The 17,959-nt window shown below is 45.3% G+C and overlaps 3 protein-coding genes across 3 annotated transcripts; 2 read left to right on the forward strand and 1 right to left on the reverse strand.

Moving 5' to 3' along the window:
- Nucleotides 1–58: 58 nt before the first annotated feature.
- Nucleotides 59–4,735, forward strand: LOC136540086 (uncharacterized). The gene is made up of 11 exons (XM_066532076.1): nt 59–458; nt 550–633; nt 718–851; nt 931–1,028; nt 1,472–1,560; nt 1,649–1,742; nt 1,824–1,981; nt 2,083–2,153; nt 2,388–2,502; nt 2,920–3,132; nt 4,338–4,735. Exons 1-10 carry the CDS (start codon nt 225–227, stop codon nt 3,085–3,087), a joined length of 1,245 nt encoding a protein of 414 aa, XP_066388173.1. The 5' UTR covers nt 59–224; the 3' UTR covers nt 3,088–3,132; nt 4,338–4,735.
- Nucleotides 4,736–8,238: 3,503 nt separating this feature from the next.
- On the forward strand, nt 8,239–10,688 carry LOC136533003 (probable xyloglucan 6-xylosyltransferase 1). Its single transcript, XM_066525577.1, has one exon. It carries the CDS (start codon nt 8,649–8,651, stop codon nt 9,993–9,995), a length of 1,347 nt encoding a protein of 448 aa, XP_066381674.1. The 5' UTR covers nt 8,239–8,648; the 3' UTR covers nt 9,996–10,688.
- A 765-nt stretch (nt 10,689–11,453) lies between these two features.
- Nucleotides 11,454–16,323, reverse strand: LOC136532997 (probable LL-diaminopimelate aminotransferase, chloroplastic). The gene is made up of 10 exons (XM_066525563.1): nt 16,118–16,323; nt 15,944–16,029; nt 14,157–14,224; nt 13,955–14,071; nt 13,718–13,780; nt 13,140–13,244; nt 13,002–13,052; nt 12,431–12,751; nt 12,049–12,255; nt 11,454–11,974 (listed from the first exon to the last, which is right to left on the reverse strand). The coding sequence occupies exons 1-10, from the start codon at nt 16,192–16,194 to the stop codon at nt 11,681–11,683; spliced, it is 1,389 nt and encodes a 462-aa protein (XP_066381660.1). The 5' UTR covers nt 16,195–16,323; the 3' UTR covers nt 11,454–11,680.
- Nucleotides 16,324–17,959: the final 1,636 nt, after the last annotated feature.

Genomic DNA, 17,959 nt, shown 5'->3' on the forward strand with positions numbered 1-17,959 from the left:
GTGATATTCAGATGAGTGCCGATCTTTATAACGTTAAAAATATAAAAGCCCCCGAACCTGCCAAGCCCGAGTCACCCTCGCGCCGTTTGCCGTGTGGGCTCGGTCGCCCCATGTAGCCAACTGGACCGTGTTGGGTGGGGGTAGGGTTTTGTTGCGCCAAACCGGCGAGGCAGCGACCGTTTTGCCGCCGCAACACTCCCGCCGGCCCCTCGCCGCCGCCGATAATGGAGTCCAGCGCCAAGAAGCTTAGCAGCCTCCGTATCACCTCCCTGGATGACGATGACGACGAGACCGAGGTCCCGCACCAGCCCCCTCCAGCAGGCCCCTCTGCCGCTGCAGCGGATTACGACGACGATGAGGATGAAGAAGTGGACGTGACGCTTGGTGTCCTTAGCAAACCGAAGCACCCAGGCCTCCTCCTCCGCCACTTGTTCCCCAGCAAGGCCGGCGGCATCCCGGTGCGCGCGCCAACCCGTCCTAAATTCCAGTAGTTAATTTTCTTTTGTACAGTTTCGCGTGTTGATGCCAGGGTTGCCTGGTTTTGTTCAGGCGTGGCTGGACCCCGTGAACTTGCCGTCGGGGAAGTCCTGCTGCTGCGGTTTCTGTGGCGATCCTCTGCAGTTCGTCCTCCAGGTGATTTCTCTGTGTGCAATGAAGTTGTGACACTCGATTGCTTATGATGTCGACTTGGTCACAATTGGGCTTGGTTTTGTTTAGATTTATGCACCAATTGATGATAATGTAGCAGCCTTCCACCGAGCGCTGTTCGTGTTCATGTGCCCATCCATGGCGTGCTTGCTTCGAGATCAACATGAACAATGGAAACACAAGCATGGGAATCCATGTAGAAGGTGAAGAGAGTCCTGTGTCTGTAATGGTTTTGTTCAGAAATCTTCTGATTGTGATTCTTTGAAGTGGATTGTGTTCCAGCGTGAAGGTTTTCCGGTGCCAACTGCCACGGACTAACGCCTTCTACTCAGCTCAGCCTCTAAAACATGATGGCTCTGACAAACCACTGTGTCCAGGAGGTAGTGTTCTCTTCTGTTGCATGGCAGTTGACACTATATATCCTGCACTCGCTGTTGCATAAATATGTGAAACTGCGAATATATGTTTGATAGTGACTTCTGGATTTCTGGACCTGAAATCTTGAAGTTGCCAGCTTTGGCATTATTTGTTTCTGCCAGTGTGCAACCTTTTCTCCATGTCAACTTATTTACATTTGGAGCGGCTAGGGAGCTATGGCACATGCAAATTTTCTTCAAAAGAAGTTTATTTGGAAGTGCGTAAGCTTAACATAAATTTACAACAATTACTGTCTTAGAACTTTCTGACATGTCACATTACTGTTTATGTGATATAATCCTGCATTCTGTCTACTAGTTGTTGGTAAATGAGCTTTACCTGTCCCTTGGCTGTCAAACAGTTAATGTTACTAAATTCTTTCAAATGCCTAACTATTTGTTGCCAGCTCCTGTATGCCACTGGTGTGGTACCTGGAAAGGTGATAAAATATGTAGTAGCTGCAAGAAAGCAAGATACTGTTCTGAGAAACATCAGGTATGTATGTTGAACTTTAGCGTCCATCAATTCGTTTTTGACACGAACATATTTTTTGGATTAATGGCTCTTGATTGCTGTTTCTCAGGCACTGCATTGGCGTAGTGGTCATAAAAATGATTGCCTTCAGATAATAAGTTCTTCTGCTGCTTCAAATTCAGTTGTGCCAGCTGTAGGAAAAGGTGATTATGTATGGATTACTAAAGCTATTTATGCTCTTAACATTTGAATTGTGCTGTGCTCACATTTTTGTCTACTTTCAGTTCCTGCTCGCACTTCTTGGTCAGAATTTGAAATAGAAATAGACTATGAAGGTACTTTTGATTCCGATAGTGGTGATGAAAATAACTCAAAGTCGTTGGTGATGCAAAGACATGGGAAACCTGATGTTATGATGCAGTCGTGGATGGATCAATTTGAGGTTTTGGGCCCATTTTTCTTTCTTCATTCCCTTTGGAATAATCTCTGTTGGACTTCTGCTTATGCATCAATCATTGTGTTTATTTACTGCTATTTGAGTAGGCTGATGCTGACAACAAATGCTGGGCATCTTTTCAAGAGCGGGTCTCAAGAGCACCAAAACAAGTGTTGAGGTGAAATTTCATTGCTTGCATGATATCTCTTCTATTTCTACCATGTTTTATAGTGAATCCATCTTCATTTTGCCTTGTCTTTTTTGGGAAAATAGACCTATCGTTACTGAATTTATTACTTGCATTGCGTACTTATTATTCTAAAAAAAGAAATGTTGCCAGTATGTGCATAACAGTGTATCGTGCAGGTATTGTTGAGAACCAAATGCTAAACATAATATGTGTATTATGCAGGTATTGTCGAGAACCAAATGCTAAACCTCTCTGGGCCTTATCTTCTGGGTGTCTGTCAAATGCTGATATCCCATCATGTAGCTACTGTAGAGGTCCATTATGCTATGAATTTCAGGTTGGCCAAATTTCTAGTTTATGACCACAATCCATATTTCATTATCGTAGTTGCTTCCTCTGTTCGGAAACATAGGCTGTTTTAGTTTTGCCTTTCAAACTTCTCTAACTTTGACCAAATTTATAGAAAAAATATATTAACATCTACTATACCAAATAAATACACCATCAAGACATTAATAATATATTTAATGAAACTACTTTTATGCTGACATGTTGTAGATATTCTTTCATTTTACTATAAGCTTAGTCAAGTTTTACCTAGGACAAAATTAAAACGACCTATAGATTTTGGAACGAAGTATATCCACTAGAAGGATGAAGACTCCATTTTTTTCATATATATACTGATCCAGTACCATCAAATCTAAAAGTTAGGATCCAAAGGTTTTACTTACATATATGTTCTGTCTTCCAGGTAATGCCACAGTTGCTTTATTTCTTTGGTGTGGGAAATCAACCAGACTCACTTGACTGGGCAACAATTGCTGTCTACACATGTCAAGGGTCATGTGACCAAAGTGTTAGCTACAAAGAGGAATTTGCTTGGGTTCAGTTGTACCCTACAACAACCACAAGGCGGTAATAATGTTTACCTATTCCTCGGAGTAACTGCTGTCCAATACTGCAGGTTTGAAACTTCACCTGTTTTTCTGTTGCAAACTAATAGTCACTTTCTGTTTGTTATAAAGTAGTCAGGTCTGTTTACAGGCTTAACATGTGTCATCAGCTTGTAAGAAAAAGGATGAAACATCAATAAAATCTTCAATTGTTTTTTAGGGGTCAAAAAGTTTGCAGAAAGTCAGAAAAACAATTCAGTAAATACATCCACCGGTAGAATTGGAGGTTGGGATGCTCGGACTCGGAGCAGTGAGTAGTGAGAGCTTCTCGAGTCCCATTGTTGCACCTATGTCTTGACAATCATGTGTAACCATAACAGCAGACAATAGTTGCCGAGTGTAGATATTATAAGTTCCACTTGTCCTCTATTTTAGGTGCCTGGTTTTTTGTTGTTGTTCAGGCAATAGGCAATTTTGTTATTGTTTGACTGTAGAAAAAAATGTGAATTGTCTCTTGTGAGTTGTCCTTTTAATTGTACTAGTTGGTTGTATAAGATTGTTGCCTGCTCCAAATTTAGGTACCTGAAATATAACAACTCCCAACCATGTGCATCTATGTGAAGTGGCTTTTAGCTTTGGAGGAAGAATTAAGTCAAAACGGAATATTGCACTTTAAGTTCTTATACATAGATCTAAGAGTTCATGACTCCTCTGTCCATCAAATGTGTTGGCCTTGGCAATGTTATGGCTTGTAATTAGTGTTGAGTTGGTGGGCTTTATCTGTGGTATTAGTGAATTGTGCCGCATCAAGTGGAAGTGCGAGTCAGGTAAAAAAAGAATCGTGAAATGTGGCTGAGAAGTTTAGAAAAAATCCCAAGAATAATCACCTAGTACATCACAAGAGAATTTCAAAACCAAACTATATAGCATAGTTGACTGGTTGCCTGTTCAATCCTAGGTGGGCCACTCTGTGATTAAGTTGCTTTGGGTGATTAGGTCATACATTGTTTCTCCTTTATGGAAATACTCATGCGACCCTTTCATACCCAGGTGATAGTTTGGTTGTACCTAGGGCTGGGAGAAATCCTGGTTAGTCTCTAGTCTGTTCAATCCTCAGCTAGATCAAAATACAAATGCAGTATTAGACCTTTGGCCATGTTGACCCTGCGTTACACCAGGACCAAATATAAAGCATTGATCTTAAATCTCTAACCATGTTGACCTGCATTACCAAAGAGCCTTTACTAACTTCTGTTATGCTTTCTTGTATGGCTAGGGAGTTGACAGGAATCATCTGCAAGTACGTACCTCCTTTTGGTACTAGAATTTTGGTGATAGGGAGTGGCTTCAATGTTTCCAGGTCTATTGGTCGTGCGGAGTTAAGCATCTTCCGACTGTGGACCCAGACAGGCAGAAACCCAATGCTTGGTGCTCGTTGCATTGTCTTTGGTCCATTTAGGCACTACCCCAGGGCCCATGTAGACGTGATGTCAAATAGTTGCATATGCTTCCATTTTTGTGGTGGCCACCATGTGCGGTTTAATAGCGTTCACATTATCACTAAATATCTTTGGGGTTTTTTCTTCTCTATCAAAAAAGATCCTTGGTATGCTCTTTTTCTGATGGGTGAAACCAAATATTTTTGTTCCCGTAGTCTCAGAAAGTGCTCACATGCATATAGGGATGAAAACGGTCGGAAAACTTCTCAACCGTTTTCTACTTCTACATTTGAATACGAAAACGAAAACAAAAGCGGTAAAGCTAGACACGAAAACGAACATGAATTTATGGAATATCAAAAATTTCAAAAACGAACTAATTCAAGCGGAATTATGTCAAACACGGTTGGTGTACGAAGAATCAATACGGAATATTGACCCGTAGGATCAAGTGCATAACAATTAACAAGTACATAATAATTAACAAGTCCTACAGTTTTTTTAAAAAGTATCTCCATTCGACACGATGTAAGGAAGATATGATTTTTTTAAGGCAACGAGCGCTTGTACGCTATTAATATATCGCTGATTTTGTTTAATTTTTTTGAACATCTTCAAGACATCAAATGAAAAAACTAAGAACTAAAAAGTTGTAGATCTCGTCGAGAGCTACAATTTTCATATAAAAATCATCTTCATCTGAGATTGTATGAAAAATATATGATTTTTCTAAGGTTGGACTTGTAGTGGGTCAAATTTGGTTCGAACCGAATTTCGAATTCGGGACATTCCGAATTAAAAGTAGAAAATGGTCGAAAAAAAAATGTCTAAACCGTTTTCATTCCGATTTCGAATTTGGTGTTCCGAATTTCGAACCGAATTCGAATTTGTCCGAAAATACGAATTCGATCGGATTAAATATAGAAAACGATGCGGTTCAGTACGGGATATTTTCGTACCGTTTTCATCCTTACATGCATATAAGCATTTCCTACGAGGGTTCATTGGCCAAAGTTTTGATATAGTTTCGATTTTAAACTAGGGTATGTGTTTATCTTCCAGTGGTGTTTACCGGCCCGCGAGCGCGCTCTTCGTCCTGGGCCCTTTACGCGTGGAATGTCAGTTGCCAATATCCATGTGCAGTTTTGTCGATTCGACGACGCCGTACACAACGCTGCCACTTGCAGCATGTAACACCGCGGTTGTTGTTCGATTGACGCACGCACGTCTTCGGTCTTCCTTTGGTGGATAACTGGGTACGGCGTGATGCCGGTGTCCCTCGCACGACCCAGCCGGCGTGCATGGACGGTCAGGCAACTCGGGCTCGGTCGCGCACTGGAAATCAGATACAACCTGTCGGTGCCCGGCCTTTTGAGGATAAAAAACGGGGCAGCCGGAAGAAGACGCGGAACCGCCGCCCCGAGCCGTCGTCGTCTCATGCCGGCAGCCAAAGAAAGCCAACAAAAAGGAAGATCGCTACGCTGCATGCTCACGCCTGCCCGCTGCTGATTCCCGCGGAAGGCGTGGTGGCGAACTGGCGATCTGCTTTGGGCTCGCATGGCACTGATGCGGCGCACGCGAGTAGGCACACCTGGCGGGCAAGCGGGGCACGGAAAGCATCAATCAGTCGGCCGGAAAGATCTCTCTCGGGCCTCAGCTCTGAGAAATCTCGGATCCACTGGCTGTAGTATATCTTTTTTGTTTTCTGCTGTCATCATGTACCAGCGCCGCGGCATGGTCCGGCAAGTGGCCGGCCGGAGTAAAGAAACCGCGATAAAGAAATGGAGATGGAGATCGGCCTTGGCCGCTTGGGTACGTGCAAGTTTCTGGGCGGCACTGGCGCCTCGGTGACGGCGACCGGCGGTAGGATGCACTTTATATGACATATAATCATCTCATATTAGTATAACATATAATCATCTCTAATCAAGAGTCAAATCCCCGCTGAACGAAATAGTAGTAGAGCTCAGAGAGACAGACCGACGCATCGCCAGATTTTCCCTGGGCAGAGCAGATCTGCATTGCCGCGTATCACTGTAACAAATAGTAGATTCTATAGAAGACGTCCATGAATTCCATAGTACTGGTAGCATTGGAAACCTTGACTAGCGTGAGGTTTTCGACCCAAATTGCTACGGAGAATCACACGTTCCAGACTGGTTACCATGCGGAGGGGACCAGAGAAAGAGATATGCCAATGAACCTAAAGGCTGAAACCATCTTATTTTCTTTTGAGTAAAACAGTATTTAAACTTGCGATGAATTTTTTTTTTCTGTTAATGGAAAATCAGAGGCCTCTCGTACATTAGAAACGCGTAGATACACTATAGCTCAGCGAACTAGCGAAGCCAATCCAAGGTGGTGATGTCACGTCACGTGCCTAGGGGATATACAATTTTCGCCGCTCACACCTTCCAAAATCCAAAACGCATAAACAAATGGACTATGGACTGTAGCAATTCCAATCTGCTGACATAGGCAACCCCTAATGGCGAGTACTAAACCATGGTTGTCCCTTAATTGCTCGCCGTCGCATCACCGTTAAGCAAATTGACGAGCAGTGAGCGAAAGCTCCACGACCGACACGCCCAGATCACTCTGTACGTACTGCAAAGAACACGCACTCTGCTCCCCAGTGACAAGTGGGACTAGGTTGGCATGGAGACCCACATGTCGGCGGGATGAATGGAGAGGAAGTTTATCGTGGAGCCGGGTGCCGAAGGATGTGGGCCTCGGTTGAGACGCGGATAGATCTGTCAGTAGAGGGATGCTAATAATACAGGCGACAGGTTGGTCGTAAGGATTGCTGTAGCTATCTCTTAGTTCACCTATATAATAGTTAGCTCTTTATTGTTAATATATAACTCACTTGTCTTTTTTGTAAAGTTTTTCGATTTTTATGTCTAAACCGTACCTCTCCAGTTTTCTTCTTTCCGCCCCCAGATTCAGCCGGGTTACGGCGTGCTATTGTACTGTTATACGACGTTAGAGAAAAAGTCACCGCGTCATGTGCAGGCAATCTGCTTCTCTGGCCTGTCTACAACTGGCCAACTGGCTGCCACCGCGAGTAGCGAGCGAATAGCGATGGCCGCCCACGCCCTGTACTCACCTGTTTTGACTGCACGGCTTTAAACGGGCCCCCTTTCTCCGTCAAGCGCGTCTCCATCACAGCAAATCGTTTTCCATGCGACACCCATGCTCACTACAACATCTTTTAACTGTTGTAAACGTACTCCTATGCACGTTACTTTTGAGGTTTGACGATTCCATCATGCCTACAAACGCAAGTGCTCTTTTTTCATCAAGTTTACACCTAGTAGTACTACGAAATTAGTACACGGTAAAATGCCCCCGACTGGTTCTGAGTTCTGACAAGTCACACGGTAAAATGCTGCACGCTTCGTCAAAAGTCAAAACCCGACACCCATCAATCAACCTGCAAACTCGGCAAGTTCTTTCCATGCCTCGTCATGACGGAAATCAACCGATTATTAAATATAATAACCCGAGCAAATTAACCGACACCTCGACGCTCTCTGTACTCCATACACGCTCCCCCCGGGCCCACTCTCCGCGGACCCACCGCATGCAGGCAAAACCAGAAGGTAAACAGCGATCAATTCCTTAATTAACCAACCGTGTTGAGGCAGGCGACAGCGGGGGGTGAAAAAGGTGTCCTAGAAGCATCGCATCTCGTGTCCGCGTCGTTCTGCGCTCCGCCTCGTTCCACCTCGCCTTCTTCTTCTTCCTCCCCTCCCTCCCCCTTCTCCCCCCATCTGCGGCGGGGTTGATTCGATTTCGATTCCCTTCCCCATCCATCGCCCACCTCCCCCCAGACAGCCAACGCAATCCGCTCCCCGAGGCGCCTCCCTGACCCTCCCCACAACGTGCGCGCTCACTCGCGGGCGGGCCGGCACACTCACCGTCACCCCACCCTTATTAATTCCTCTTCCGCGTCCGCGCTTCAAAACCTCCTCCGCCTCGTCCCTCTCTACCACTCTCCCCAGCCCCGCGGCGGCCGCATTGCTCGCCGCCGCACCGTGTCCGGCTAGTGCCCCTATTGGCTATTGCATTTCGATTCCCTCCCCTGCGTTTGGTTTGGGTTGGTTGCAAGGAGGGGAGGGGGAGAGTTTGATCGGAGGGCCAAAATGTGGGCGGAGCGGGTGGTCGGGGAGCGCCGGATGCGGCAGATCCAGCGCTTCGCGCGGAACGCCAAGCTCACCGTCGTCTGCCTCCTCCTCACCGTCGTCGTGCTCCGCGGCACCGTCGGCGCCGGCCGCTTCGGCACGCCGCAGCAGGACCTCGTCGAGCTCCGCCAGCACTTCGTCTCCCACCCGCACCGGGCGCTCGCCGAGCACCACGACGCCAGGTCTAGGGCCTCCACCACCACCACCACGTCGTCGTCCTCCTCCTCCGGCCGCCGAGACGACGAGCCCGACCCGCCGCCGAGGTCGCTCAGGGACCCGCCCTACACGCTGGGCCCCAAGATCTCCGATTGGGACGAGCAGCGCGCAGCCTGGCACCGCCGCCACCCGGAGACGCCGCCCTTCCTCAACGACATCAAGCCGCGGGTGCTGCTCGTCACGGGGTCCTCGCCCAAGCCCTGCGAGAACCCCGTCGGGGACCACTACCTCCTCAAGTCCATCAAGAACAAGATGGATTACTGCCGCGTCCACGGCATCGAGGTCTTCTACAACATGGCGCTGCTCGACGCCGAGATGGCCGGCTTCTGGGCCAAACTCCCGCTCCTGCGGGCGCTGCTCCTCGCGCACCCGGAGGTAGAGTTCATCTGGTGGATGGACTCTGACGCCATGTTCACCGACATGGCATTCGAGCTCCCATGGGAGCGCTACGGGCCGTACAACCTGATCATGCACGGCTGGGACGAGATGGTCTACGAGGACAAGAATTGGATTGGGCTCAACACCGGCAGCTTCTTGCTGCGCAACTGCCAGTGGTCGCTTGACATGTTGGATACCTGGGCCCCAATGGGGCCAAAGGGTCCTGTCCGCATTGAGGCTGGCAAGGTGCTGACCAAGTCCTTGAAGGATCGGCCAGTATTCGAGGCCGATGATCAGTCGGCCATGGTGTACATCCTCGCAACGCAGCGCGAGAAATGGGGTGATAAGGTTTACCTTGAGAATGGGTACTACCTTCACGGCTACTGGGGGATCTTGGTTGACAGGTATGAGGAGATGCTTGAGAATTACAAGCCAGGGCTCGGCGACCACCGGTGGCCGCTTGTCACACACTTTGTCGGGTGCAAGCCATGTGGCAAATTTGGAGACTACCCTGTCGAGCGATGCCTCAAGAATATGGACCGTGCATTCAATTTTGGGGATAACCAGATCTTGCAGATGTATGGGTTCACACACAAGTCACTAGCAAGCAGGAGAGTGAAGAGGATCAGGAACGAGACCAGCAACCCGCTTGAGACAAAGGATGAGCTTGGGTTGCTTCATCCAGCATTCAAGGCTGTGAAGACTTCCACATGATCATTAGAGTACAATTCCACTTGTTATTTTGTTGGTTCGTTCTAGATCCTGTTGGGTCTAAATCCAAAGTGTTCTTTTTGTAGAATCGGGTGACAACAGAAGTTTGGGTTGGGGTCATGGGATGGATATCTTTGTTGTAATGTTAGGTGTTAGGAGAATGATGTTATGTTTATTTATTGGCATAAGTTATGTCTTACACTCTTAGAAATGAGTTAATGGATGAACTCAAGTTATTGGTCGCATGATAGGTTTCAATAGTGTTTCCTGTTTTTCTCTTATTGCGGGGATTTATAAGTGTTCCAGTACCATGTAGGTGTCCTTAAATCAAGCCTCAAAGGAATTATTCTTGTGATATTGGTGTCGTCTTAGACAGGATAGGATAACATATCTCGTGAGCCAATTATTTTGCTCTCTTCTTTGCCTTATTAGTAGCTGTTGGGTTGCTAGATATAGTTTTGGTATATATACAAGCTCAAATTTCTCAAAAAATATATATATTATGCATAGGCGGGAGTTACTTTCAGTTTCCATTGTCATGATTTGTCCTTTGCTTCGTCTTTAACTTGTCCAATATAAGGTATTTAAGCGGGCTTGATGCTATCCACCATTGAGCCAATTATGTTGTCCTTGTTGATAACATCTTCCATTGACATTGATGGCTAACTGTGGAGTTATGTGAACTTGGTTCTTGGTTGATGGATGCTTTGTAACTGAGTTAAGGCATCTCACCATTGTTGAATATTTTGTGTTGCGTACAGTTCTTTTTGTACTCGATGTTGATGTAAACTGCGGTAAACATGAAGAAACAAAAGCTTGCTAGGATGCATTTTGTTATCATGCTGGGCAAGATTATGTTCTTCTAGAAATACTGTTATGCTGACTTTTGTATTGCAAGCTTCCATTACCATCGTGACGAGTTTACCTTAACAGCGTTTCTGACTGGTTGTAGTCAATGTAGTGACATTCTGGAAAGCACTGGGGTCCAGAACCTTTTTTTCCCCCTTGGTTTCAAAATTGATTGCTGCTGTCGATGGAATCACTGCCAATGCTGATGTGGGTTGTGCAAATAACTGGAGATAGATTTGTATGGTCTTTCCTTTACCGAGCAATAAGCTTGCCTATTATGCTGCCTTCTGTTGGATCCCAGCAGAATTAGGCATCTGCGTAGTGTGAACAACATCGCTGCAGAATTGCATATGGATCTGGAATCTATATGATTCTTCAGCATCCTGTGTCAGGAAAATTACAAAACTGATCCTACGAAGTCAACGATTCGCTTCCCTCCACGCCGGGTAATTAGAGCTCGTACTCCGATGAATCCTCTTCTCTAGGTGGTCAACTTCCATAGATACTTTTAGTCAGATTATGTGTACTCTGCGTGTATAACGTGTCGACTCATCGTATAGGTATTCGGTATTCCGAAACAGCAACAGCAGGACACAAAAACGAACACAGACGAGATAAACACTTCAACAGTGATTGAAGAGTCTCAACTACAACAAGCATTCTAAAAGAGTTTGAATGTAGTACATCACACGAAAGCCTACTAAAAGAATCATGCTAAAAAAAATGTTCCACTTCTAACATATTCTGGCAGCTTCACTGAGCGAATTTTGGTGTCCCAAATGCTGCTGTGTTCTTATTGATACCATCTTTCCAGGAGGGCACAGAAGCTGCATCGGTGCTCACTTGTACAACTGCTTTAATCTCCTTGCGGCTTCAATGATGTTATCTCTGTGTCCGAATGCGCTGACCCTCACAAAGCCTTCACCGCCCGGTCCAAATCCACTGCCAGGAGTAGTGACCACATCCGCCTTCTCCAGGATCTCAGCAAACACATCCCACGAATTGCGGCCAGGGAAGTGCACCCATACGTAAGGAGCGTTCTTGGCACCATACACGTTGAATCCAAGTGATGTAAATGTGTCAACAATTATTTCAGTGTTCTCCTTGTAGAAGCCAACAACATCATGCATAGCCTGCACGGGAACAAATGGATAAAGGATACAATGCAGAAGAGCAATCTGAGAATTCCAAGAACCAGGAATCCTACCTTTAGACCCTCTGGAGAGAGGCAAGCTAAACCACCAGCTTGCGCAATGTTTGATGCACCATTGAAGCAAGTGCAAACTATACGATTGAAATCTTTAGCAACTGGATGTCCATCTGAGAAAAGGAGCTCCTTGGGGACAACAGTCCAACCTAGACGGACACCAGTGAACCCAGCATACTTCGAGAATGAAGCTGTCTCAATAGCAACCTGCACATATACAAAACCACAATGGAAAAGGTGCCCTTTTATTTACAAGGGGAATATGGTGCGACTAATTAACATAGCACTGGCACTGTAATTTTGAGGATAACCATGCAACTAGGACATTTTAAACACTCCAATATGTAGTATGAACAAGTAAATATTGGAACATATAGCGTACCTCCTTTGCTCCAGGAATTTCAAAGATAGACTTTGGGCTGTCATCTGATATGTACATTGCATAAGCAGAATCATAGACTATGATGGACCCATTGTCCTTTGCAAATTTTACTAATTTGATTAGTTGGTCCCGAGATGCAGCAGCACCAGTAGGATTGTTGGGTGAACAAAAGAAAATAATATCTGTCCGAGGGACAGTTGACAGATCAGGAAAAAATCCATTTTCTGGACTGCATCTCATGTATTCAATGTTTCCGTACTTCTGAACATCTTGCTGATATAAGTCAGTTTGGCCCATGATAACACTTGAGTCAACATATGCCTGTCAAAATGAAAGGCCTGCTTTAGTTTCAATACAACAACATCAACAACAACATAGCCTTTCAGTCCCAAGCAAGTTGGGGTAGGCCTTTAGTTTCAATAGACAATTTGTAAAATGGTAGCAGCTAATCCATAAGTAACAATATGACAAAAGAACATATCACAATTACAATCATCACACATAAGTTTAGAATCATTAATATGAAAGTGTAAGTAACTGGGAGTTACAATTAATTCAAGAGTTCTCTTACAGGGTATGATGGATCTTGGACCGCAATTGTCACATTAGATCCAAAAAGGACCTGTAATATTGAATCAGGAGAATTATTAACAAACAATTTAAAATGAATTGTAAACTTAATAAGGGAAGAGTCAAATCTTTTTGGTACCTGCAAGCGAGATATGTCACATTTGGCACCATCAGAGACAAATATATCTGAATCTTCAATACCAAGATCCGCATAATAGGTTGCAGCAATTGCTGCTCTGAGTTTCTGCATTAGCAATCAGCACGGCATTTTATGACGCTGAAGGAGCTTATACAAGAACAGAGCAAAGAGAAAACTACAAATAGGATTGAAAACTTAAAAATTAATTCATGTAAGCAAAGTAGTTCAAATGTGCAACTATGCAAGCATTTGGAAGGATAAGTGGAAGGAAACATATCAATTAATTAGAGGGATTGTATGTGATTGGTCTTTAAGCTAAGAAGTAATACATTAGAAAACAGTAACCCTTAAGAATTATAGAATCAGATACCATAACAGTAAGAAGTTAAAAACAGTTATCCTTTTATCAACAGATCGTCAATCTGCCTCAGATAATTTTTAAATAAAAGACGACCAATCTTTGTATCCAGATTTCTCCATGAAATATTTATGTAAAGCTTTATATAGTATAGCTGTTAAATGAGTATCTGAATTAGCCTGTTAATGCAATGAAAATTGCTGATAACGCCACAAGGTACCTTTTCACCTTGCTCAGCTCCATAACCGCTGTAGCCATCAATTGTTGACAAGGCATGTGCTCTCTGTGTTTACAAATACACAGATAAAAAAATAATGTAATTGTACAAGAGATATTCAACAGCAACAAATGCATGTGTGTTTTTTCAATTATAAAACTGAAAGTACCGGAATACTGGGATTTTTTTTGTGGGTTGAATATATATGATTGACAGGACACTAGTTCAACATGAATGTACCTCTGCCATTGCATTTGTTATGACATTTGGAATGGGCTCAGTAGTGTCACCTATCCCAAGGCTTATAATCTTGGCATCTGGATACTTCAGCAAATGAGCTGCTCTTCTCCTGGCAATCTGCTCGACAGTCAAGAATTGATACTATCAGAAGCCAAATCTCCAACAGAATAGCATCAGTAAAGATATGGGAATGATGTGTAACCTCAGGAAACAAATATCCTGCTTGGAGTTTGGCCATGTTAGCATTGCGCGGGACATTAGTCTTGTAAGCTTCGGGACAGTAGAAAGAAAATATTAGCAAACAACATCCATATTTCTGTTCCTACAACATCTTCAAGCAACTCCTTAAACGAATGCAACATCGACCAAATAAGAAGTTACTAGGGGTGTAAACGGTACGGATATTTCCCGACTGACCATCCATCCGAAGAGGTACGGATAGTATTTGGATATCAGCAATTTTCTTCGGATATCAAATACAGATATGGTTATTTATTGTGGATACCAAATACACCTACGATTTAACCATTATACGTCCTATATCCGATATCTGACAACTTAGTCGGATATATCAAATCAATATCCGGCTAACATTTAGACTTAAATATTATACATTATACCAGGACTAACATATAACTAGTTATAATTATATAAAAGAGCAGCCACCCAACCTGAATTCTCAGACGTTGGGTGTTTTCTTGCTGCACCCTATGCTGCTTCTGTGACCCACACATTAGATATGGATTATAATCCCTTAATCCTTTGTTAGTCCCCTTATTAGATTATAATCAAAGAACACTGTACATTGAGGCACACGAGAAAGATGTTGCGATGGAGTGATCAAATTAATGCAGTGAATGTTGTTTTTACCCAATATCTTAAGAAATATTTATTACCGACATTATTCACAGCTGACTCGTCCCATATTATATACACACTTTTTCGTAATAGTAATCGAGACATTAGTAGTTGTATATCCATTACCTTACGTGTCCGACTACGAATCCGAAAGGAAATATGAAAACAAATATGAGATTGGCAATATCCGTCCATTCGATTACACCCCTAGAAGTTACAATGTACAGTGCTGTCTGTTTTGTTCAGAAGAATCTGTGCAGCATCTGTTTGAATGTGTAGTTGCAAAACAGTGCTGGTTAACGATTTCTGAGATTTTCAATATCAAAGTGGGAGGTTACTTAGTTTAAAAAGGGAAATTTTGGCTTAGCAGTAAGAAACATGGTTTGCTAAATGTTATTACCTCTGTGGTGCTTTGGTGTATATGGAAACTCAGAAATGAAATTTGTTTTCTGGAGTCATGGAAATGCTACTCTGCAGGATAGGTGGGCTTCTTCAGAACTGGGTGGTTTTATGCACGCCAGAAAAGAAAGAACGGTTGCTGGAATTCCTGAACAAAATCAAGGCTGCGGCGAGGACTGTGCTCTGGGTCCCTTATACAACACTGGAAGACACTTGAAGTTCTCTGGTGACGAAGCTATCAGGGACCTGAAATGGGTTGTTGCTCAACCTGAGAAGATGGAGGTGGGCGAAATGTCGTCTTCAGGACCATGGTGGTGGTCATTTGACGCTGCTTTGGAGATGGTGAAATGGTAATCTGAGTTGTTTCTGGCTCGAGTAGGGTGGTCTGCTTTTCTGCTAGTTTGCTTTTTCTGAGACTCAGTTTTGCTGCTCCTTTTATTCCTCGCTTTGGATGTTGAGTGGTTATCCCTGGTGCTGGCGAGTGCTGGGGTTTGGAGTTGTTAAACTCAAGTGCTGTAACAGAATGTTTTTGGTCTTTTATGAAAATGAAAGGCCGGGCCGATCCTGCCCTCGAACTCTAAAAAAACCCTAGAAGTTAAAACAGGGTATCACAACCAAGAATACTACCACAGATTCCGAACTAGCATCTGAAGCATTAGATTGGATGCCTAAAACGAAAACTACTAGAGCTTAAACATGAGTTTCTAAGAACTGGAAGGAAACCAATAGTACCTGTGTCGACGGCCGGCGGGCTACTGACGCAGCGGATGTTGACGGAGACTCTCCCCGCGGGTCGGCGGTGGCTAGTCATCGATGCCCTGGAAGCGAGTCACAGTTAGACGTATCCATCGGTGGGGAAAAAAGAGCACGCATGCTGCGACGGGAAGAAGGAAAGGAGTCGGCTACTTGAGAGAGAACGGCGGCGAAGAAAGAAGGGAGGAGGAGGCCGTGATTGCGGGGGCACCGGCAGGGGCTGCTGCCATCGCGACGGCTCTACGGCAGGAGAGGAGGCGGCGGCGGCGGCTGGGTAGGACTTCGCTGGCGACTGAAGGACTTCGCTGGCCGACGGGGACGGAGGGAGTACGGAGCGATGTGGATTTTTTACGCGGGCCGTGGGCCACAGTAGGCTGATAATTCTCAGCCCACGTAGCTTACTCGGATCTCTTTTTGCTGACGGGTTCCATGGATCTTATGGGCCACACCCCGAGTCGTCCGAGCGACGACAAAAAAAAAAGAGGATAAAAAGTAACCTTGAAGATAACATGCATGTAGAAATTCCGATAATTATATTACTTCCTTGTTAAAGGCAATATATTTGTACTTAGCCTATGCAAATGAACTTGAGTTAATAATTAATTCATGGGCTGTGCTATCCTGTTTGGCTCGGCTGGGCCTTCCCGAGATAGAACAGATCGTCAGAGAAGGTTTTGGCACACCCTGGAGCTGAACAATGATGAGTGAAATAACGAGGCAGTCATGCCGTTGCAGTTGGACTCAAAGCTACAGACACCGCGATTGAGGCTCCCTGCTTTGCGCCGGTGCTCGGCCGATCGACGGAGAAACAAACGGATCGGATGTGCCGGTGCTCGGTGGAGAGGACGGACACATGAGCGACCACCCAACCCAAGCCGGAAGCCGGACGATCCGACGCACGGGCCGGCACCGCCCGCAGCGTGCCAGAGAGTGAAACTCTGGATGGTCGCTCACGTGTCCTGCTTCTCCACCCTGCACAAACACACCACTGCATCCACGAGTCTGAGAACCAGTCATGATATCAACTCTCTCAGTTGCATCGTCCAGGTGACCAGACCAGTGCACACTGTTCAGTTACAATTGCAACCCAATTTATAGCAAGGAGTTAGCCGCCTGCATCGATCATCAAGGAAACGTCAAGAGTACAAGGGACACAGGCAGAGTTTGTCCGGGAACAGATGGGCTGCAGCTCACAACACAAGTGGCGACTTGTTTGTTTGGCTCGTAGTAGCTTTCATATTGGGGTACTGGGGAGCAGCCTAACAATTTGAAGGACGTGTCGCTCGGGAAATCTGGTGGAGGTCCTAGCGGTGGGCCTGACGAAGCCTGGTGTTTCCCCCCACGATTCCGGCGAAACTGCGGTGGTGACGTGAGTCGGTTGAACTGTTCGGAGGGGGTCCGACGTTCCGGTGTGGAACTGTCGGTGTCGGGGCCTAAGATAGGAGCGTTCAACATGCCCATGGGCCATGGCCCATCGACAACACCGGCATGCCTTTAAAAAAAAAAAAACATCGTCACGATTTTACTCCGGGCCGTTCTTGTGCCAGCCGGAGTGTCACCTCTAGGCCCATGTATGCACCCTCTCCCTGGTAAGCTAAGCCAGAGGAATGAAGCGGACACTTTTGTTTTAGACCTTGAGATGGCGGAAGCGCTGGCCTGCAGAGGAGTTTTGGCTCTTGCAAATGACCTCATGCTACGGAAGGTTAGGATTGCTACTGAGTGCCAGCTTGTTTGGTTGCCTGGTTCATATCGTTGCTGGTTCGTGAAGAAGTGCTACTGGCTAGTTTGTGTGAGAGAAAAATACTGTTCTGGCTGAAAATTTACGATCGTTTATGACGAGCCACAGCCAAACGAACAGGCTGTGCGGATGTGGTGAAGAATCTGCGTGGCCTTGGGATGAGCCCCTATGGCCACACCATCAGGGAGATCAAGGCAGAAATGGCAAGCTTCACGTCAGTGGATGTCGTCTATGAAAGCATGAGCTCAAATGTTGAT

The sequence above is a fragment of the Miscanthus floridulus genome, chromosome 2 (genome assembly GCF_019320115.1).
Source record: "Miscanthus floridulus cultivar M001 chromosome 2, ASM1932011v1, whole genome shotgun sequence".
Lineage (NCBI taxonomy): Eukaryota > Viridiplantae > Streptophyta > Magnoliopsida > Poales > Poaceae > Miscanthus > Miscanthus floridulus.

Coding starts and splice junctions, on each gene's coding strand:
- LOC136540086 (XM_066532076.1), top strand. CDS start 225: ATGGAGTCCAGCGCCAAGAAGCTTAGCAGCCTCCGTATCACCTCCCTG. Junction 459..549: donor GCAAGGCCGGCGGCATCCCG/GTGCGCGCGCCA, acceptor GGTTTTGTTCAG/GCGTGGCTGGACCCCGTGAA. Junction 1,561..1,648: donor ACTGTTCTGAGAAACATCAG/GTATGTATGTTG, acceptor GCTGTTTCTCAG/GCACTGCATTGGCGTAGTGG.
- LOC136533003 (XM_066525577.1), top strand. CDS start 8,649: ATGTGGGCGGAGCGGGTGGTCGGGGAGCGCCGGATGCGGCAGATCCAG.
- LOC136532997 (XM_066525563.1), bottom strand. CDS start 16,194: ATGGCAGCAGCCCCTGCCGGTGCCCCCGCAATCACGGCCTCCTCCTCC. Junction 12,752..13,001: donor TCCAAGATCCATCATACCCT/GTAAGAGAACTC, acceptor TCATTTTGACAG/GCATATGTTGACTCAAGTGT. Junction 11,975..12,048: donor TCTCTCCAGAGGGTCTAAAG/GTAGGATTCCTG, acceptor GTTCCCGTGCAG/GCTATGCATGATGTTGTTGG.